Source organism: Phragmites australis, chromosome 9 (genome assembly GCF_958298935.1).
Source record: "Phragmites australis chromosome 9, lpPhrAust1.1, whole genome shotgun sequence".
Lineage (NCBI taxonomy): Eukaryota > Viridiplantae > Streptophyta > Magnoliopsida > Poales > Poaceae > Phragmites > Phragmites australis.
Genome location: NC_084929.1, coordinates 28,677,882 through 28,700,337, shown reverse-complemented (window position 1 = coordinate 28,700,337; position 22,456 = coordinate 28,677,882). Strand labels below are relative to the sequence as shown.

Below are 22,456 nucleotides of genomic sequence, written 5' to 3'. Positions count from 1 at the left end.
TGCGAGCGTGTGGACACAGCAGGGAAGCGGTGCGGTGGTGGGGGGCAGGCCGTGGTGGGGTTCCGACACACGTATGGCACAACGGGTATGCGGCGCCATCCGGCAAGAAAGGAGGCCGGCAGGGCGTGGTGGGGTTCAGGCCGGTGTGTGGCGTGTGGGGCAAGTTGGGGGGGGGGGTGGGGGCGTGCGGCGGCGCATGGTGCAGGGTGGGATTTGCGTCGATGAGGGATTTGGTGACGTGGAAGCTTGAGCTGTTTTTTGGGTCGACGGGCCAGTTCTGGATTTTTGGTAGACAAGACGTGGGAGGGAGCGACGCTGGCGCAACAAAACGCGGGATCAAAGGGAGGACGCACAACGAAACTCTCACGTTATATTACCTTTGTTTTCATTTATTTGTTATTAATAATTTACTGTAGTAATTTTGATCTTATATTTTTTTCTACGAAAAGTTTATATATACTAAAACTTTCGTATCATTAGATTCCTCGAAATATGCTTTATTAGTATTCTATATGTAAATGTTTTTTAAAAAACCATACCGTCAAAATTACTACAGTAAATTTTTAATGACATGTAAACGAAAATGAAGGCAATATTAGTTGTTCGGGCCCACACGACAGCGAGGTATCCGCGATATTTTCCGGAAGCCCATCGGGCACACCACGTGGTGGGCCCCACGCCCGTAACACCACGCCGCCACGCATATCCCCGGTCCCACATAGTTACAGGCACCCCAAGCCGCGCGTAATCAACCGACAGGTGGGGGCCCCTGCAATAGCCGGCGTCCTGTCTCCTCCACGTGTAGGGCTGGGACGGGCGGCACGCTGGCACCCCCGAACTGATGGCTCCTCCTCCGGTCCTCCCGCGCGCGCCGAGAGAGAGGGAGCACGGCACGGCATTCTTATTGCCCAATCTCGTCGCGGTTCGGCTCGCGCTCGGAGGCTCACGCATCTCGTTTCAGCCGCACGGTTGGTTGCTCGGGTTCCCCGACAGCGACGGCGACGGCGGTGGCGACGCGGGTGGCTTAACGCGAGGAGGCGCGACAGAAATCTTGCGCGCGTCGTTGCGGTGGCATTGCGCCTCGTCCTTGCGTACGTTCGTGCGTGCGTAGGTAACGGGAGCCGATCGCCCCGCTTTTGCGCGCCTGACGCGCATGGCAGAAATCTGCTCCGAGGAGGCCAAGTCGGCGCCGGAATCGGCCCCAACAGCTGCGCTCGCCAGGCGTCGCTCTAGGGTGGAAATGGCCGAGGCCGGGGCATTCCGCTCCACGGCGGCTGCGGACCAGGGCGGAGCGCGCGGCGGCAAGCGGCGGAGGTTGGCGTGCGCGGCTCCCGGGCGTCCGAGGCCCGGAGCGGGGTTTGCGTCGAGGTGGTGGCCGAGGTATGGCGTCACCTCCGTCTGCGGCCTCCGGCGCGAGATGGAGGACGCAGTGTCCATCAGGCCAGACTTCCTGCCCGGTTCCTCCTCCTCCTCCGGCAAGCACCATTTCTTCGGCGTCTTTGACGGCCACGGTTGCTCCCATGTACGCGTGCCGTGCACACGTCGTGCAAATAAGCTACGAGCGATCCCGCGAATGCGCGTCAAGTTATGCTGAGCGGGTGGTGTTCTTGTCCCGTCAGGTGGCCAGGATGTGCCAGGACAGGATGCACGAGTTGGTCGCGGACGAGTACAAGAAGGCGGGCTCCGGCAAGGGGGCCGCGGCGTGGAAGGAGGTGATGGAAAAGGGGTTCGCGAGGATGGATGGTGAGGCTTCGAGCTGGGCCGCGAGCCGCAACGGTGATGACCCCGCCTGCCGCTGTGAGTTGCAGACGCCGGCGCGGTGCGACCACGTGGGCTCAACAGCCGTGGTCGCGGTCGTCGGCCCCACCCGCGTAGTCGTCGCCAACGCCGGCGACTCTCGCGCGGTCCTCTCTCGCGGCGGCGTCCCCGTCCCCCTCTCCGTCGACCACAAAGTAAGTTTGCATGCACAGGCGCACGCTTGCCATCTCACCGGTCAAGCCGTCACCGCCTTTCTGGCCTGTTTTTTTCGTGTTCTTACTTTACCCGTTTGCTTCAGCCTGACCGGCCCGATGAGCTAGAGCGTGTCCAGGCGGCGGGCGCCCGCGTCATCTACTGGGACGGCGCCAGGGTGCTCGGTGTCCTCGCTATGTCTCGAGCCATTGGTGAGCGGCACGCGCATTAGTTCGAAGTGTTCCAATCCATCGTCAAGAATGTATTTTGGCCATTCGGGCCCGGTGCTTAATCTGAACTGTTCGCGCGCGCAGGGGACGGCTACCTGAAGCCGTTCGTGACGTCGGAGCCGGAGGTGACGGTGACGGAGCGCACCGACGACGACGAATGCCTGATCCTGGCGAGCGACGGGCTGTGGGACGTGGTGACCAACGAGATGGCGTGCGAGGTCGTCAGGGCGTGCTTCCGGAGCAACGGCCCGCCGTCGTCGGGCGCACGGCCGAACGGCGTGCTCCCGTCCCCCGCCGCCGGTCGGGGCGGTGGCGCGGCGGTGGTGATCAAGGGAGTGGACAAGGCCGATTCCGACAGGGCGTGCTCCGACGCGGCCCTGCTGCTCGCGAAGCTCGCGCTCGCGCGCCGGAGCTCGGACAACGTCAGCGTCGTCGTCGTCGATCTCCGGCTGGGATCCTGATTAATTCTTGGGGCACGATTCTATGCCACCTCGCCTCTTCTGCTTTGCTACTATCTCACGATGGATTAATAATCAATATCCTAATTCTCTGATCCCGTGCTAAATCTTCAGTATTTTGATAGATTAGTACTACGAAGTGTCTCGTCGGACTGGTGGAAGAACATGGGTTCATCGCGATCAACAAACTGAATAATGTCAGGCAGATGCAGAACATCTGATGCTCTCTGTGCATGTGGAATCTGCCCTGGGGACATGAGCAAAACCATGGCGAAAGAATGATCGGTGACTGATGCTACCAGCTTTAGGATGATTGGGTGTACGTATCAGACAACGCTCTTCTATCGTAATCCGACATGCCTACACTACTGCGCATACACACACGGGCTCAAGTGCCTGACACACTGGGATTTTCCAAACCACACTCGATTACTCGAATTGTGTTACAGTAGACGCGTAGGCAAAGCAAGACCACAGTCCACATAGCCAGAGAAGGGCAACAGCCTGCCCTTGTATGATTGCTCACTCCTTCTTCCCTATGCCGTGGGACATGTTGTAGATCCCGCGCCCCTGCATCACCACACCGATCAATCAGCAGTCAGCACGAGCGCCTAGCTACCAACTCTGCAGAGCACGCACTGCACTGCATTGACTTGAGGCGAGGTTAAGAGTAAGGAGGACATTGGGATGGATAAGCATAAGCTGCGTGCTTACGACGAGGAACATGCTGGAGACGGCCAGGGCGAGCGGGATGGCGACGGAGGTGACCACGTCGTAGCGGCCCTTGAGGTACGTCGGCTTGTGGACGCTCTGGAAGTACCTCTGCTTCTCCACGATCTTCTCCCTCGGCCGGAACGGCGGCTCCGGCTCCGACGACGGCGCCAGAGGAGACATCCTCTCCCTCTTACACAAAAGTCACAGCAGCTGCACCACGAGAGCACTGACGAACAACAATGGTCAGTCCCTGCTGTTACCAGATGTATGTACACTGTAATCACAAGAAGCTGTCTGTGTTGCAAAAACAATACAAAGAGGATTACTAATTTCTACATTACTGTAGGATGGTAGGAGATCGTGTACCTGGTGATCGAAGGTGAGGCGAGGATCGAACGAGAGTTACCTTTGGAAGCAGTCAGCAAGCTCAAGCAAAGGATATGCAGAGTAGGAGCACCATTAATAGGTGGCCGACTCTTCAGCCAGAAACTACCAGAAAGCGCTCAAGAAAAGAATCAAAGCTACGGTCACGTCCATTTAGACTACTCCGAATGGAAGTTTCATTCTCAATAAACAGAAGGACATGTTAGCATTTTTGATGTGGTAAAGAAGTAATGAAGAGGGAGAAGAAAGAGGCTTCATCTAGATGAAACCATCTGAACACTCTTTCCAAAATAATTATTCTCTTGCATGGGTTGCATATGACACAACAAAATTAAATGTTGCATTGTAGAATACTATTTTAACCATCAACTAAATACACTCTTATTTACGTGGCACTCTTAAAAACACAAATATAAAATCTCCTATTGAGAGTAGTCTTAGGCTTTCCTTCTCAGACGTTGAACCCCACCACGACAATCTAGTCCGTTCGATTCGATTAAGCTAGACCTCAGGTCTCCAGAAGAGCCCAGAGCGTTCGACGGTTCGATGGAACTAGGGGCGGACCGATGTTGAGGCTTGGGTGCAGAGAATACCGGGTGATTTTTTGTTTTTTATGATCTATCGTATATATCAAGTTTATAGGACACCCTCTAGCTTAATAAATGAAATATTTAAATATCTAGATTAATAAATGAGACATCTAGTTATTTTTGTTTTAGATCTGTCACTGTATGAAATTAGGAACAGGAATAGCATCCGGTGATTGACGATGCCTAGCTACTGATAGACTCGAGCGATCTAGGCCCGACATGAGCTTCTCCTTTCTGGAAATTGGTGCTCTGGGCTTGTCAAGCGGCTAAGATGGGATACAAATGGGTAGTTTAGAATGGTCAGAAAATTAGATTTTGGGAAGACCTCTAGATAGGGAATTGTAGCTTACATGTTCAATATTGGGATCTTTATTGCATAGTCAATAAGAAAGGCACTGTCCTAGCAGATGCCTGGGATGGGGAAAACCTGAGTTTACTTTCAGAAGAATAGTTACACCAAGGATTATGAATCTGTGGTTAGTTGTTCAGATTGCTAGTTGTATTTATTTTAATGAGGATACTGTTGGTAGTACACTGCTTCCGGTGCTTATTCTGTGCAATCTCATCATGTTATCATTAACTTTAGGGGTGTGATGCCTTTTTTTACTCTGGCAGTTTGGAAACTAAATGTGCCTCCGAGGGTCCCTGTGTTTCTATGGTTAATCTCTAATAATAAAGTGCTTACCAGAGACAATTTAGCTAAATGAAGAGCAGTTCCTGATCAGTCTTGTTTGTTTTGTTGTGAGAATGAATCGGTTTCTCATCTCTTCTTTGACTGTGTGGTGTCTAGACAGATGTGGAGATGTATTTGTGACATTGTGAGTAGAGAACTGGGCACTGATTTTGAATCAGTGAAAAGAAAAACGGTGTGCTGAATTTATGGACTCTATGGAAATTAAGGAATGATATTTATTTTCATGGGGAGAACTGGAAGAGCATGAGGACGCTGGAATGCAGGATTGCAAAAACGACAAAGAGTTAAAGCAACTGCTAGGAGCAATATCAAAATACTTGTTGTGCCGAACAATAATAGAAGCATCAATTCGACTTACATACTAACCAAGAATATTATCTACAAATAAATCCTCACCTCATAGATGTGTTCCGTAATAGTGTGCTACATCACTAAGTTATTTTTATTCATGTTATAATATTCATTCAAATACAAAATAATTTAATATTTTATTTGTAATCATGTTTATGGTGAAATGATTATAAATATCGTTATGATATATGTTATCTTCTAAGTATATTTGCATACCACACTCTTTTATGAGTGATATACTATCGTAATTGTAGAATATGGGTTCGAAACATTTGGATATTGTTGCAACACACATACATTATACTAGTAATTAATAGTTAAGGAATTACTAAAAGGAAAACTAATATGTACTCTGAAAGTATATACTCCCTACTATGATATACCATATAAATAAATTAAATATACTCCTTTATCACTATGAGTATACTTATATACTCATTCTAAGATACTCCAATATAAACTACATGAAAAAATTAAAAAGAAATCCATCAATTTTAATAGATTTTGATAATAACTTTATATTTGTACATAAAATATAATATACTAAAAAAAGTATAAACCACCTTAAAAATGTATACATACCGCTTGGATAATCTTATATACTCATATGCTCCATATACATAACATTTATCACATGAGATACTTCCTATATTATGAGATACGTATATCGGAGTACATACTCCCAGGAGTACTAAATATGCTTCCATTACTAAAAATACAATATATTCTGAGGATAGAGTACCATTGTACATGTATTCGTCACCTTATACGGTAATTTTAATAACCACTATGAGATGAATAAGGCATGTGCAAATACTACAGCAACTCGTCGTGTTCTATGAAAGAATCCTCTAGATAACATAATTCAAAAAGATTACGCTCAAGACTTTAAACTTCGAGTAGGTTACACCTCTCCAACCTAACTATATAAGGAGGGGAGTGAGTACGTCAAGGGGAAGAAAAAAAGGTCGAAATGACAAGCCATAATGAGAGCCAAATAAGAGCAATATGAGGTTGGATAGAAACAAAATAAACCCATTGAAACCTACAACATATTCAAGTTACCATCAGCTTCATCTGACGAGAGCTTCAGGATTTAGAACATAAGAGAACATGCTGAGATTTATATGAGTAGATCTAAAACATGCTGAGGTTTATATGAGTCGAAGCTCCCGGTCACGTCGCCGCCCGCGTGGCCCTTCTCGAGCTAGAGGCACTCCTGCAGCTGCGCCATAATTTTTTTTTAAAATTGAATTCACAAAATTATAAGAATATGTATCTGTCAGTACGCGAAATACTGATAGATCCCTAGTCAGCATATGGTATGCTAACTAGTACATATCGGTACTCCACATGCCGACATACTACGTGGCAGTGAGCTAAGGGGCCAGTCGCTATTTTGCATGCCGACATGTCCTATGTCCCGCAGACGATATTCAAAGAAAATTTATAACTTTTTATATGATCTCGGATGGAGATGAGCTTTATATGAAAATTATGGCTCTCGACGAGATCTACAACTTTGTAGTTGAATACTTTTTCATTTGAACTTGTTTAGATACCAAAAATGGTTATAAATTTCAAATATGAAAAATTAGATTTAGAACCTGTAGCCACCTTTTAGGCATCTAAACGGATTCATATGAAAAATATTCAACTATAAAGTTGTAGATCTCGTCGAGAGCCATAATTTTCATACAAAGATTATCTCCATCTAAGATCATATCAAAAAGTTATGAATTTTTCTTTGAATTTCATTTGTGGAACATAGGACATGTCGTATGCCGACAGGCCCTCAGACTCACTGTCCGCGTGCCGATAGGTCATCAGACTTACTGCTACGTAGAATGTCGTTACGTGGAATACCAACTAGGTACCTATCAGCATTTCGCATACCGACCTGTACTATTTTTTAATTTTATAAATGTAACTATTATTTTTATAATTTTCAAAAAAACTATTATTTAAAAAAAACTCGTTGCGCCACCACGTCGGTCATGGTGGGCCGTTACGGAGAAGACTGCATGGTGCATGTGAGAGCAACTTCCGCGGCCTTTCGCACACCGTTGACATCGTAGTCGCCCTGCATGCGCGTGTCCACGATGCCCTCGATGTCAGCCCGCGCCAGGCGCTGTCGCGCCCCCTGGAAGATGCTGGCAGGCTCCTGGTTGCGCAGGATGGCCGGCTTCCCCGTGATCAGCTCTAGAGTGATTCTGAGCCTTTGTCTCCAAGTTAAGTGTTTTCCTGTATACAGATCAACAACATGAGAAATTCGGTTCAACGATGGCACATCAAAAGGCCCTACAGATGAATAATAATCCCCTTAATGACAAGATTTTCCATTTGGGATGGATTCAAATAAGGTTTTAGGATGATATGTGGCTAGGGAACAGCCTCTTAGTGAACAATACATGACACTATTTAGGTATGTTTGGTTGAATGATAAGGTTGGATGGGATATGGTCATCCCTGTTTTTTAATAGGATGATTTAATTTTCTGTTCGTTTTGAATAGATGGGATGGGTCAGTTTTCTGTTTGATTGTATGATTAGAGTGGATATGATGAGTCAATTTTCTATTTGGTTGGATTGATTGGATGAGCTGAGTAGGTGAACGTACCCTTTGATTCTGCAGCATTTAGATGAATTTATGCACGTTTGAATTTATTTGAATTCAAATTGAATTAAAAAAAGAATATCATATGAAATGATACAAATACATATAAATAGAGTATTACAAAGGAACTCATTTTTTTGCTAAATAACCTAGGATTGAAAATATTTTTATAAATTAGTACATCAGATGAGAACAATATTAGTGAATTTTCCCAAATTTTTGGGAATTTATTTGAGACATTAAAAATTGCTAAAAAATTATAAAAGTAGGTTTTTTTAGGGAATTTTAATTAAATATTGGCTCACACTTTTTGGATCAAACCAATTAAAGCAGGTTGCTAGTCAGCTCTAATTTGCTCATGAAAACATTTAGAATTTTTTGATCACTCTTGTACTTTAGATAAAATTGAGAGTTAAATAAAAAGCATGAACACACATACAAACCTCCGATCAACAGCTAGCGATTGCATACGCGCACGTGTGAGTCACACGCTTGACGAGCTCAAGTTGGATAGCTCGGTCTGGCTGTTTTTGCCAGTTCCACTCATCCAGCATCTAAAGAAATATTGTTTATAGTTGACCACTCCATTTAGCCTATCCATCTAACTAAATACCTCTAGAACTGGGATAGTCATCTTGGATACATACATATCGTATGAAAAACATACTACAGTAGCGGAAGTGGTGGATCATGTTCCTCTGAACGTCTCATTTCTGCTTTGCAGCACTTAGTGGCTAGGATAGGTACGGGGCGATTATAGCAGGAAAATGATTTTTCAGATGGAACCTACAATAATTGACAAGTCTCGATCCATTTGATGTACCAAGCGTTGGTTAATGAGAACGTGACCTTTCCAAATACGCTGCTGTGAAAACTAAGACTCCCTTTGAAAATAAAAATTTCCTTAGCATATCTAAGTATTGGGTAATCCTGACCAAATATAACCTTAAAAAATAAATTGGAATGACAATCAGAAATGTAGTTTTTGCAAAGATAATGAGACGATACAATATCATTGCTTTCATTGCCAGTTTGCTAGACCAGTTTGGTGATTAGTCCAAAATTCAATTGGATTACATCCTCCTTGTAGTATCAACCACATGTTTGAGGATTGTTTTCTAGGAATGGGATCTAAAGTAAAGAAAACGATTTTGGTTGGGGTGTCATTCTATGTTGGTTCATTTGGCTTTGTCGCAGTGATATGATATTTGACAAAGGAAAGGTAATATTTTAATGTAGGTAATTTTGTGGGAACTTACTGGTTGTGATATTGGGTCTTGTTGCAAAAGGAGGAAAGTGAAAAGGCAATCAAGCTATGCCACTCTTTGGAGATCAACGCAACGGAGTTCTTCGCTAAATATGGATGAAGATTTAATAATCATATAGCTTGCTAGTATTTCATTTGACTTCAACTTTGTACTATGACAATGTAATAAGGTGTGAGGCACAAGAATGCCACGGTGGCAGAAGTCATGAGTGCTATACCGCTCCATCTATCGTTTCACAGACTGCTTATAGAGGATAAGCTCATAGCTTGGCACAACCATTCTTAGTACGATCCATGTATCAACATATGTCTATTCAAGGCCTAAGCTTTCCTAGCAAATTCTTATGGAGATGATTAAAACTATCTATGAAAATAAAAATATTTCTTTGGTATGTGTAAAAGGGGTTATATTAACAAAAGATAATTTGGCAAAGCGCAAGTGGAATGAGAATATTAATTGTTGCTTCTGTAATCATACTAAAAGTATTCAACACTTATTATTTGATTGTCATCTCGATAAATTAGTTTGGCGTATTATCAAAATGGCTCTAAATATAAACATTCCTAGAACTGTTACCTACATGATGGGTGATTAGTTGAGGGGTGTGAGACAAAAACATAATAATCTAATCTTTATTAATATAGCAGCTTTATGTTGGACTATTTGGCTATGCTGTAATAATATTGTCTTTGAAAAAAGCAATAATTGATTTCTTATATGTACTATTCAAAGGAATGTTTTGGCTACGCCATTGGAGTTTGTTACAGAAAGAGGAGGAAAGATCATATATGCACAATGCGAGCCAAAGATCGGAGATACTAGTATTGAAAGTCTTTGTCAAGAATGGATAGTGATTAATTCCATAATATGTGTCAAATGATGTTTCTATGTCATTTCAACATTTATCTGAATATTTGATCATACATGAGTCATACAACTCAATTGTAATAAGGAACCATGCTACGTGCAAAACTTGTTTTCTATTTTAAAAAATGTAATAAGGTACATATTAGGGCATGTGCATCCTATGATACATTTCGATACTTGAAGTCTTTGGGTGTATCGTACAAGTTTAAGTGTTGAACCGGTAAACATTCACATATGTTATACGTACCTGCAATGTGCTCCTGCAGGATGGCTTCTGTCATGTACTCGAGGTTGTGTCTATGACATGTCGGAGGGTTTCTTTGTACCTCTACGACATCAGGGCTTACACCTACGACCTGTTGGAGGGTTTCCAGTACCTCTACGGCATCGGGGCTTTATGCCTACGACCTGTCGAAGGATTTTCAGTACCTCTATGGTATTGGGGTTTCACCTACGACCTGTCGGAGGGTTTTTTTGTACCTCACGACATCAGGACTTTCGTCTACGACCTGTTGGAGGGTTTTCAATACCTCTACGGCATCGGAGCTTTCACCTACGATCTGTCGGAGGGTTTTCAATACCTCTACGGCATCGGAGCTTTCGCCTACGATCTATCAAAGGGTTTCCAATACCTCTACGACATCGGAATTTTGCCTATGATCTACCAGAGGGTTTCTTTGTACCTCTACTACATCAGGGCTTTCGTCTATGACCTGTCGGAGGGTTTTCAGTACTTCTACGGCATCGAGGCTTTTGCTTACGACCTATCAGAGGGTTTTTAGTACCTCTACGGCATCAGGTCTTTTGCCTACGACCTACCGGAGGGTTTCTTTGTACCTCTATGGCATCGGAGCTTTCGCCTATGCCCATCGGAGGGTTTTCAATACCTCTACAGTATCGAACCTTTCACCTACGACCTGTCAAAGGGTTTCTTTGTACCTCTACGACATCAGAGCTTTTGCCTATGACCTGTCGAAGGGTTTCCAGTACCACTACGGCATCGGGGCTTTCGCCTATGACCTGTCGAAGGGTTTGTTTGTACCTCTACGTTATCGGGGCTTATGCCTATGACATGTAGGAGGTTTCTAGTACCTCTACGACATCGGGCCTTTCGCGTACAATCTGTCGGAGGGTTTTCGGTACCTCTACGGCATCAGGGCTTACGCCTACGACCTGCCGAAGGGTTTCTTTGAGGTTTTTAAGGCATCTCCGCTCATGGGGGTTTTTTGAGATGCCTCCTCCATCGAGGCTAAGCCATCGATGGGGAGGTTTTCTAAGATGCCTCTGCCACCAAGGCTAAACCATTGGTGGGGAGGTTTTTCAAGATGTCTCCGCCACTGAGGCTAAGCTATTGGTGCGGAGGTTTTTGTAAGACATCTCCACCACTGAGGTTGTGCCATTGGTGGGAAGGTTTTTTGTAAGACATCTCCACCACCGAGGTTGTGCCGTCGGTGGGGAGGTTTTTGTAAGACATCTCCAGCATTGAGGTTGTGCCATCGGTGAGTAGATTTTTGTAAGGCATCTCCACCACCAAGGCCATGTCATCGGTGGGGAGGTTTTTGTAAGGCATCTCCACCATCGAGGCCATGCCATCGATGGGGAGGTTTTTTGTAAGACATCTATGCACTATTTGAGCAAAGGTATAACTTAAGTTTTGACTGTTGATATAACTTTGGTTTTACTTCCTACTGTTGAACAGGGATATAACTTAAGTCTTACGGTATACTGTTGCTACCTAGTCATTATCTATCGTTGAAACTTCCAACAGCTAGGCTAGCTATTTTCAATATATGCTGACCTTGCTGAAAAAACAACCAGCTAGGCAAGCTATTCCTAGGTGGTCATAAATAGGCGTACTTTTGCCAAAATGAGGCCTCCACAATAAGGTCGGAGGCTGGAAAAACTCCACGACCTAAAGGCGGTGGAAGGGTTGGCTCCTCTAGCCTGAGTTGTCTGCCTAAGGGTTTGGGTTGTGAGGGCATCCGGAGCACCCGAAGCCAAGTTGGGGGTCCCAACTGCTTCGAAGGCCTAGGAGGGGTCCCCTACGTCGGAGGCCTTTCGGATTCCGTGATGGTCAGGATCGTTTGTAAGACTCAGTCCTCATCGCTGGGGTACTGCACCGTTGGCGGCCTGTTGTAGGCTTACGACCCCTAGGTCGCTTGTCGCCGGCCTCCCTTGCCGGGCGCCCCATCTGCCTTCTGAGTTTATCCTACCGAAAGGTTATGAGGGTTCGGTAGCCATCTGTATTATGGCCACGTCCAGCCCTGTGCAGAATGCATTGGTACCCTTCCGGTGGTGTTGGAGCCGATGGTCGGCGCTGAGGACATCGACGAGATCTACACGCACCGGAGCCTGGAGTCTCCCTAGAACCCCCTTCCGCCAGGGGAGGCCGAGGAGGCTGCTGGGCAACCAGGCCTTCGGAGGACACTGGCTCAACGAAGGTGCCTTGAACGTCATCACAGGAGGCATCTAGGGGCTGGACCCAGGCATGCGTGCCCCTGGGCTCGAGCGCCCAGAACCACTAGAGGGTAGCTTGTCTGGTTGCAGCCTCAGCCGTAACCTTCTGGGTGCAGCGAGGTCCTTGCTGCGCCATTGTTGGAAGGCCTCCGTGCAGGCTTGGGCCTCCGTGCCAACCCAAGCTGTTGGGTCAACGGTGGCCGAGGGGTCGCCGTTCCACACAGCTACAGAGCTAGTGGGTGCACATTGTGTGCCTGGTCGCGGCTGTCATGCAAACTTTTGCATGGGTGTGGCAACAGAAACGACTGCTTGGGCTAGCGTCTTGGTGGTCTTTTGGTGGTGTCCTACCACTCTAGTACTTCTATGTTCTCTCCTCACAGACAGTGCGCTGTTGACGAAAGAAAATATCTTCCACGAACAAGGTGCGACGAGAGCCTCTTCTAGAGAGGAGACTCAAGCTTGGAGAAGAAGTAGAGATACAGGATAACACCAAAATGTATTCATCGTAAAAAGATTGGCCCTTTGGCCTGATAGCCATGGTTTAGTATTTATAGTGCTCTCTAAAGTGTAGCATACAAGTTGCTTCTATGTAACAAGGACCTAGGACCGGCTGAATTAGAAGGCCCGGACCTGGGTAAAAGTACTTTTATCCTTGCCCAGAATATATTATCTACCATGGAAGGTATAGGGACATCCAGTGGCGGTAACCTTGGTCGATCGCTAATGCGGCGCCAATCCTGTCTTGTGTGTCAGGCTGGTTTCCGAAGTGACCAACATTACATTTAATGTAGGTCACTTCGTAGCAGGCGAAAGACGACCGACGGACTCCCTATGGCTAATCTTTATGGAGACTTGATGACTCCCCCTCCCCTCATGCTTCGAGGGTAGGCAGGCTACGAGGTGACTCCAGAGCCTAGGATCTCCAGAGGCTTTGTAGGTCTGCAGGCCCACGAGCTAACGCCATCGAAGGGCACGATACTGAGCTGGTTGTCAATTGCGGCACGGCGCCGCACTGTCACAGATGTCAGGGTGCCCACCACTTGTACTGCAATCAACTGCAGATTACTTCGTGTCAGACCAATCGTAGTGAGTGTTCTCCTCTTAATAAGATTCTCTACGAAGGCCAGCTGCTTCCCCCGTCCTGAGAGGCAGTGGCCTAAGGAACCTCATGGTCTCCGGAAGCTTGAGTCTCGGTAGAGAGTCCGGAGCCCTAGGACTTCGGAAGAGTGCCTGATAGTGACTCCCTAGTAATGCCTGTGGGCTAGGGCATTTTCCCTAATAGATGTTTATCTCTTTCAAAGCCAATGCCTTTGTTGCACACTGATATAATCAACTTGCAGATCCATCTGTTATGGTTTGTTAATCAACTTGAAGCAAGAAAAACCAAAAGCGTATACTTGCATGTATTGCTTCTAATATAATCAACTTGATGTCTAGCAGATCCATTGGTTATGGTTTGTTAAGCATCCAAATCAACGGATAGATGTTTGCTCTTTTTTTGGATTTTTAGTATTTCTCTATTTTGTTAGCGCATCTCATGCAATAGAGCCTTCAATTAGGCTACTCCTAGTTTATTGTTTCATGCACATTTATTACGTGTCACATTTTTTTTCTCTAACATGGCAAGAAATTAAATATAAGAGGGAATAGAGCTATATCTTATATAAGATATAGCTTGGATGCGATATACAAGACTAGGAAATCATATAGCTTGCATTGTGTTATATCATATGAAGGATTTGTTCATAAAACACATAATAATTTATTAACTTTGGAGACATATGAACTATGCACTGTAACAAATGTTTCTACACATCAACTTAATGCTCTCTCTGTGGTGTGGCAGTCTTTTTATATATATAGCAATTTGATATTATGCATTAGGAGTAACATTAGTAAATAAATATATGATATGATGGTATTGTCTTCCCATTCCCTTGTTTTCCATGAGCAAGGTTTGGGTTTGGGATCCACATGCGATGTCTCGAGTCTGAGTTCAAGCGTACCAGGTTTTCCCGGGAATTCTGTTGCTTTCGATCCCAACCTGAATCCAGTTAGTTGAGACGACCACATCAGTGCCAAACTGCCAATACAAAATTATCCATAGAACAATATCATCTGCCTTATCAGTTGCAGCTATCCAGGCAAAAGAGAAACCAGACTACTGACGCAGTACAAATAGCACCAGATGATCTGGTGTGAACTGCTGTCTGACCAGCATCTCCAGTCTCCCACATGATCATATAAACAAACCAATCTGTACTAATTTAGCCCGGCCAATCTTGCAATCATGCGTCCATGCTTCAGTTTCCAGCCACAAGAGCTGCAGTATTATCTTTCTTTAATCATCCTTTTTTTAGATCTTCTTTAATCATCCCTGGTACACGCAGAAGTGCTTGAGAAGTCATCGCCTGAATTGATGGACAGACTTGTGACTTGTCTTGCCCCGGCCGAAGTCGGCTGGAGTGACGCAAGATTAACCCGGATTTCCCTTGCCGACGATGGGATTTCCAACGGATTGCGCCAACGGGAACATCGAATTAAGAATTCCACTGGATGCCCAATCATGATCGGAACTCAGAGGTGGCTTACTTTTCTTTTGTAGCAGGTAACCTGTATGCTTCCAAGAGTTGAATTGAGAAGGATATCCCTGCACTTAACCCCACCACGTCGCTGTCCACTGGTAAAACTCGCCTTCTAAGACTGAACATCACTTGCGTTCAAGTCTCCTCCCCCTGTTGGGATTCCACCGCGTCCATCTTGTGAGGTAAAATTACTGAATTTTTTTATGCATCGATAGCCAGGTCACAGGAGAAAAGATGGATAATTTACATCAACGCTCCCCCTTGGGTCGAAACACCACCAAATCTTGCGATTATATTTTCTTAGAATTGAGTTAGTCTTTTGCCTTTGATATCCTTTGAGTTTTATGCACTAGTCAGATCATCTAAAAGCTTAAAACTATCGATAAAAGGTGAACAATTCAAAGAAACAACAAGGTATGTTTGAGTAGAAGTCATAGAACAATAATAATTAATAGCATCGTATCGGTCTATTAGTAGCTCCAGTTAGATCCTTGGCAAGTACTCCATTCGGTCTCTATCCACTTCAAGAGCCCAAGTCATGCATCTTTGTCTCGCCTTTTAAGCTCACCTTCCCCTCCCTTGACACCTCAGGAGACAGCCAACTACTTCCATCATCCTCTTCAGCTCTCCGAAGCTGAAAAGCTTCTGCAGATTCCGATCATGGAAGGCTTCATCCCGTTCATCTACAGGGCCGTAGTGAAGTACAGGAAGGAAGGGCAGGTCTCCTTCGCCGACCTCTTCTTCGACGAGCCGTCGTCGACGTCCTACTTCCGCCTCCCGGGTGACTCCGGCCGGTACCAGGTGACGGCCAACGATCTGTTCTCCCAGACGACGGCCAACCCCGGCGCGGCCGGCGCGACACGGCGGTCCCCGGGAAGGTGCCCGTCGCACCGCCGGCGTCTCCAGGGCCGTGACTCGTGAAGTCGCGATGATGGAAGTGCATGCAGGCAGGCAACAGGAAACAAATCGAAGTTAAAAAAAAAGCAAGCGAAGGCTTGTTCATAGCAGAGTACACGCAGAGTGTGGCAGCGGACGCTGAGCAACTGTGAATATTAGCCCAAGTTGCAGTGTAAGTGTACATAATTTGTCTTCCTTTTTAGCTTATCGTGATCTGCTATATGTAATACTTGGGTGCAGGTCCTCCCAAGGAGGCTTGCACCTTAGAGTGAGAATTGTGTACTCTCCGTTGGAATAATATGGCGAACAAAAATGTTGGAACGCAGGAATTTCAGCTGAAAAATTCTCGCGTTCCAAACTGGTGGCGTATACATGTAAAAATTAAGGCTTGTATTCGTACACATATGGGTGCATACAAAGTGGCCACCGTCAAAACTCAAAGTGCAATCTAGTTCTTTCAGATCCTTCGTGCTCTGAGGAAGCTTTAGCACTCTCTTCGTTGATCATACTAATCTTGTACTGCATCCGGTTAAAAATACCAAACATTTTGAATATGTTACGGTCTTTGATGCCCAGTTTATGAACGAAACTGACTCTACTTCCTCATTCAGGCTGATATGAACTTTGACTACTATTTTTTATTAAAATATATTTATAAAATTAAATAAGTTAATAAAATTATAAAAATATTTTTCAAGATAAATTCACATATATAATTTTCATGTTTTAAAACTAAATATTTTAATAGTTATTGATAGTCAAAGTTTTAAAAGTTTTGATCAGATCTTATTTAAAACATCATATATTTATGATCAGATGGAGTAGCATTTCAATGAAGCTCGGTAATTTGTTTGTGTAACTTGTTTCACTCTTAGAGTAATAGTGATAATGTTTTTGGAGGAAAATGCATCTTCTGAGTTCAGGGATATTGCAGAAAGAGACTTTTTTTTACATCCCCTATTTCGTGTAATCTTACATATCTTACATATTTAAATCCCGGTGGAGATGGAGCCTTGTGATTGGCTGGTGTACCCAAGTCGTCCGATTATGATTGGACGGTTAGATGATGAAGATCTACTGTAGCCATGTTTCCTGAGAGTTCTAGCGATTCCTTATCAAGCCCACGACGCTCTGATGAACTCCGCCTTCTGTGATTACTGAGACTTTGAGATGAGCTCCTTTTGGTCTCCGTGTGCTGCTGCAGAGGTCCCACGACCTCCTCCATCGTGGCCTATCTCCGGCTCGCTACATGGCCCAGACACCCTGCGCACCAGACTCTGCGCCCCTTTCTCTCCACCACCGCACCGCCATTCCCCAACCGTGGCTTGCCCATGCAGGACGCCTACGGTCAAACCGACATCGGTAATGGCGGGCTTTGACCCTCGGCCGGTGCGAATGGCAGCTCCAGCGCCGAGGTGCCACATAGGTTGCACGGTGATGGCCAGCAATGGGTAGCACATATGACAGGGCTTCAAGTCCTCCCAATTTCGTGGTGGTGCCGATGGCATAGCAATAGGGTCGGCCATAGTGATAGTCGATGGCCGAAACCTACCCTGTCCTACCCCCACTACCCATCCCCACCCTCTTCCTCTCGTCGTGTGAACCCCTTGCTTTCGCTTGTGTCTGCGTTAGCATTGCTGGATGTTTGGATTCGACTGGGTTGGATAGAATGGTTGCTCACCTTCTTCTTGGCCGGTGGAGGTTCGTGATCTCTGCTTCGTCTCTGCTCTGCTGTGGCGGTGGAATTGTGCTTTGGAGCTGTGGACTGGTCCGTTCATCTTCTCTGCTTGTTCGCCGAATCTAATCTGCTGGTTGTGGTGATGTGGATGATGTGAATGAGGTGGTGGGCGGTGGTTGCTGGCCTTCTCGCCATGATCCTGCCGCCGTCCACCGCGATGCTCTCCCCGGCTGGCATCAACTATGAAATGAAGGTATCTACTTTGCTTTCCTAATCTTTTTCTCCAAAATATATACAAAGGACCAATCTTTTCAATGCTCTCCTCAATCAGGCACAAGAGAATTTTGTGAAAATTATTAAAATATTTCCTTTTTTGGCAATCGCTGGTTTAAAGTTCATGTAAAAGATCTCACTTTGGATAAGTACACGAAAATGCAGCTGCTGTGATTGTGTTTCCTTACCAATCATCACGCTTGTAGAGTTTTAGGCTTTTAGCTGTTTCTTGGTATTACAACTTGGTGGAGCTGAACCTGCCTGCCTGTGGCTGTACCGCAGTGGTGGCTCTGATGGCCATCAAAACGGAGCTGCAGGACCCCTACAATGTGCTCGACAATTGGGCCATCAACTCGGTCGACCCCTACGGCTGGAGGATGGTCACCTGCTCCGCCGACGGCTATGTCTCCGCCTCGAACGTTACGCTCCTTTATTCCTGACGATAACGGAGAGCATCAACACTCCAACAGTAGCTGCTTTGGGTTGATCTTCGTATGTGCTCTGTGTTTACAGAGGTCTACCCAGCCAGACCTTGTCTCGGAAATTGTCGCCAGGCATCGACAATCTCACTAGGATGCAATCTGTGTAAGTTCATTGATCTCTTGATGTTTACCCATAGCATTTTACATTTGAGATTTCTTGAAGTGGATCGATCTGGTTGATTGAAAAATTCAAGGTGCTCGGCTTTGCTGATCGACAGGCTATTGCAGAATAATAATGCGATTTCTGGTTCTATTCCTGGTACCATAGGATGGTTGGGGGTGCTGAATACACTTGACATGTCAGATAACCAGCTCACTGGGAGCATCCCAAGTTCAATTGGAAATCTCAAAAACCTAATTATCTGTAAGAGTTATTTCTTGGATCTTGATTCCCAACAACGTTGGTGTCATACACGCTAATTCCATTTTGTTAATTTTCTTGGACAACTGTGATAATTTGTATTTTCCATCTGCACTAATTTACTATCTAGCTGATACTAACATGATAGTGTCAATTAAGAAAGTTGGTTCCTGTACATATAAGGCATATGATGATAACCCAATTAATGATGGTCTTCGTTATCATACATCAAGCATCTTCATTTTGAATACTGAATTTCTAGTTTTGTTGAACAATGCTATTAACAACTACTCCTTGCTTGTGTAGTGACCCTACGATTGATACGATTCATTAATTTGTATTGTAACTTGCCAAGTTAAGATATTGACGCTTATGGATCGGCTTTTAACGTTCATTGATATGCATATTAAGGCTAAGATGCTGGAGTTGGTTGACATATCCTATTGCCAATTTCTGCCTTTGACAATAATAGCATTCCCAGCCTCTCTACACCTTCTACAGAAAATACTAACACTAATGATTCATACCACATAGGTATTTTAACATCCATACTATTTGCAGTTTTTAAATTAATATCTGACATGGATTTAGCATTATGACTCTTTATTACTTTGATCCGATGTGGATCTATAGCTTAATTCCAAATACTAAACACTGCTACTTTTTGCTCAAATATGATTAGATTTTTGGTTATGACATAATGATTGTATTATTGGAATAGAAAATTAGTTAGTACTAGCATACATATTGTGGTGCCAATTAAAGCTCTGACATTTCTTCACCATTTTACACATCTTAATCAGTTTGTGAACTACAGAAACATTATGATTTAGAGACCTGTGGGTAACCGTAATTCTGTTTTTCCATTTAATGTATATGTTGAGTTTTCTTTTCATCTCTTTCCGTTTGTCATAAATTATCTTTCTTTGCTATTTTTGTGGAATTCATTGTTAGACTGATTGGATTGAACACAAAAAACACGATGAGGTGGTTTCTTATAGCTGAATCTGAACTTCCATGTGTCAAGTATTCTATTTGTATGTTTGCCAAGTGATAGCCTGTGAACTGATTAGCCAACACCTGATCCATGTATTCTGTTCTGTTGCTGTTCTTAATTAGATCATTTGTTGTGTCACTGCAAATTGCAGCTTCTTTTCTTGTTTTTGGTTATGTTGCTGTAGCGTGCTTGTAATAATATGGAATACGAGGATGATGGAGAATCACTCGTTAGTGCAATTGTGCAGAGTAGATCTCTTAATATCATTGGTTGCATGCTATCAGTTGGGGATTAGTCGATTTTACAGTCATTGATTGAGACGGGAAATAAGTTCCCTTGCAGCAGCAAGACACAAGTAATCAGGAAGCGTATTTGGACCTGTCGGTACACTTATTTTTAACGCGCCCAATGTTTTCAATGAAGCAGCAATGTGATTGTGTTTAGTTCTCTTTTGGGTTTTAGGAGTCTCTAGACTGGTGGTGGTGGATGTGCGGAAGTCAAATGTTTTAGTTGGATGAGAGTTCTTTGCAACTGCTGCCTATTTTGTCTGTGGGTACCATGTTTTTTGTTAGGTGTCTTTTACTGGTATCTAGTTCTTGTGTTACATTACCTAGATGTAACTATTCACTGGCAAAACAAGCTATACTTATATTATCTGTGTAAAACACCATATGTTATGATTGTGTGCCACATGGAGGAAACAAGGCTATTTTAGCCTCCTGTTTTAAAATAAGCTTGTAGCGACATCCTATGCTAGCTATTTCTGGTAGGTCTGTTTTCACACATTGTGGTCCAACAACGAGCACCTTTACAGTACACCATGATACCGGTTAGTCGCAGGTATCATTGTTGAAATTCAGCCGTCCATTTGGGTGGCTATTTTTGTAATTAGGGAGGTATTAGTGAAATAAACAAAGGTTATCTTGGGGCTAATTACGTTATTTGCCTCCGGTCGCATATGATACCCAAGATACCGCATTGAACATATATTTTGCAAGATTGCCATTCTATTTTTTTTCACTTCTGCTCATATGATACACATGATACCGCTACATGATACCCATGATACTAGTAGGTGAAAGAGTATCACTGGTTCAATCTGAGCCATCAGATAGCGAGAATGGACGGCAGACACTCATTTAGGTGTACTGTAAAAGTCCTCCCAACAAAAGCTCCCCTATTTATTCACCATTTTGCTCATAATCTGTCTTAATCAGTTCGTGAACTATGGAAATATTATGATTTTAGAGACTTGTTAGTGATAGTGATTCTATTTTGCTATTTAATTTATATATGCTGAGTTTTCTTTTCATCCCTTTCCGTTTGTCATAAATTATCTTTCTTTGCCACTTTGGTGAAATGGGGCCTTTTAGTGTTACTGTGTTAGTAAACTTCTATTTAATACCTTTTTACTATTTCCTATATATTAAATTATTTTGTTTCAAAGCTGGTAGTGTGTTCCTTTTCGGTTTGTACTTTGTAATACATGGTAGTCTTACAAATCCGTTGATGCATACCTCTGCAGGCTAGGTAAGGATGGTGAGGGTCAGCGTCTTGAACGATGCTCTCAAGAGCATGTATAACGCTGAGAAACGTGGGAAGAGGCAAGTGATGATCAGACCCTCTTCAAAGGTGATCATAAAGTTCCTTTTGGTGATGCAAAAACATGGTTAGTTTTCTTTCATTTATGTTTTATTTCAAACTGGTTGAAAGCATGGAATATGGATTCATGAGTCTGGCATACATTGGTGAGTTCCTTTTGGCTATCTTTTCTATAGGGTACATTGGTGAGTTTGAGTATGTTGATGACCATCGTGCTGGCAAGATTGTAGTTGAGTTGAATGGCAGGCTGAACAAGTGTGGAGTAATCAGTCCTCGCTTTGATGTTGGCGTCAAGGAAATTGAAGGGTGGACCGCCAGGCTGCTTCCATCTCGACAGGTCAGCTCCTTAGCCATACTACACTGTTTAGAATTACAAAAATAACTTTTGATATATGTATGTATGGTGCAATTTGATCTTATAATCTGATTAGTTTTCCTTGTTCGATGTGCAGTTTGGTTACATTGTCTTGACAACTTCTGCTGGCATCATGGATCATGAAGAAGCCAGAAGGAAGAACGTTGGTGGCAAGGTGTTAGGGTTTTTCTACTAGATGGAAGTTTTGTGAAAGGATTTCGCTTCAGTATGGTATTTATGCGTTTTGATGTGTATTCCTGAAGTTCCAAACGATACAGATTGAACAAATACAGTTTACCTTGGATATTATTTGAGCCGGTTTGCTTGCGGAAGTCCAAATTTTGGGAGAAAGGTCCATTCTTTTGTTTCTCTTTTCTCTACCTTTCGTTTGTTTAGCAAAGGCTTTCAGCCTTTGAACATTGGCACTATCGAAGTATGAGATTTGGTACTTTTGGATACTGACATTCTACACGAGTCCGATGACTATTGTTGTGTCATACATTGACGTTAAAAAAGCATGTGTGCACTACACTAGAGTTGTTTGACAAATCATGATGGCAAGGTAAGTAACTAGTAATTGTCTGGAGTCTTGGTCTCATTTGGACACCAACAATTAGCTGCGAGTGGACTTCATGTTCATGATGTTT

General features: G+C 44.2%; 4 protein-coding genes across 5 annotated transcripts; 3 read left to right on the top strand and 1 right to left on the bottom strand.

The window, feature by feature from the left end:
• The first annotated feature begins 889 nt into the window (after positions 1 to 889).
• LOC133929009 (probable protein phosphatase 2C 49) lies at positions 890 to 2,965 on the top strand. Its single transcript, XM_062375585.1, has 4 exons — positions 890 to 1,522; positions 1,620 to 1,952; positions 2,057 to 2,162; positions 2,265 to 2,965. Exons 1-4 carry the CDS (start codon positions 1,154 to 1,156, stop codon positions 2,639 to 2,641), a joined length of 1,185 nt encoding a protein of 394 aa, XP_062231569.1. The 5' UTR covers positions 890 to 1,153; the 3' UTR covers positions 2,642 to 2,965.
• Positions 2,966 to 3,070: 105 nt separating this feature from the next.
• Positions 3,071 to 3,532, bottom strand: LOC133929010 (uncharacterized). The gene is made up of 2 exons (XM_062375586.1): positions 3,353 to 3,532; positions 3,071 to 3,208 (listed from the first exon to the last, which is right to left on the bottom strand). Exons 1-2 carry the CDS (start codon positions 3,530 to 3,532, stop codon positions 3,161 to 3,163), a joined length of 228 nt encoding a protein of 75 aa, XP_062231570.1. The 3' UTR covers positions 3,071 to 3,160.
• Positions 3,533 to 15,666: 12,134 nt separating this feature from the next.
• On the top strand, positions 15,667 to 16,533 carry LOC133929008 (uncharacterized). The gene has a single exon (XM_062375584.1). The coding sequence runs from the start codon at positions 15,825 to 15,827 to the stop codon at positions 16,083 to 16,085; it is 261 nt and encodes an 86-aa protein (XP_062231568.1). The 5' UTR covers positions 15,667 to 15,824; the 3' UTR covers positions 16,086 to 16,533.
• Positions 16,534 to 19,613: 3,080 nt separating this feature from the next.
• LOC133929007 (small ribosomal subunit protein uS8z/uS8w) lies at positions 19,614 to 22,141 on the top strand. Of its 2 annotated transcripts, XM_062375581.1 has the most exons (4): positions 19,614 to 20,366; positions 21,378 to 21,521; positions 21,631 to 21,791; positions 21,907 to 22,141. In XM_062375581.1, exons 2-4 carry the CDS (start codon positions 21,389 to 21,391, stop codon positions 22,003 to 22,005), a joined length of 393 nt encoding a protein of 130 aa, XP_062231565.1. In that variant the 5' UTR covers positions 19,614 to 20,366; positions 21,378 to 21,388; the 3' UTR covers positions 22,006 to 22,141. The 2 variants fall into 2 exon arrangements, with proteins under 2 accessions (XP_062231565.1, XP_062231567.1); XM_062375583.1 differs by lacking the exon at positions 19,614 to 20,366 and having other exon boundaries at positions 21,029 to 21,521.
• The last annotated feature ends 315 nt before the right edge of the window (positions 22,142 to 22,456 follow it).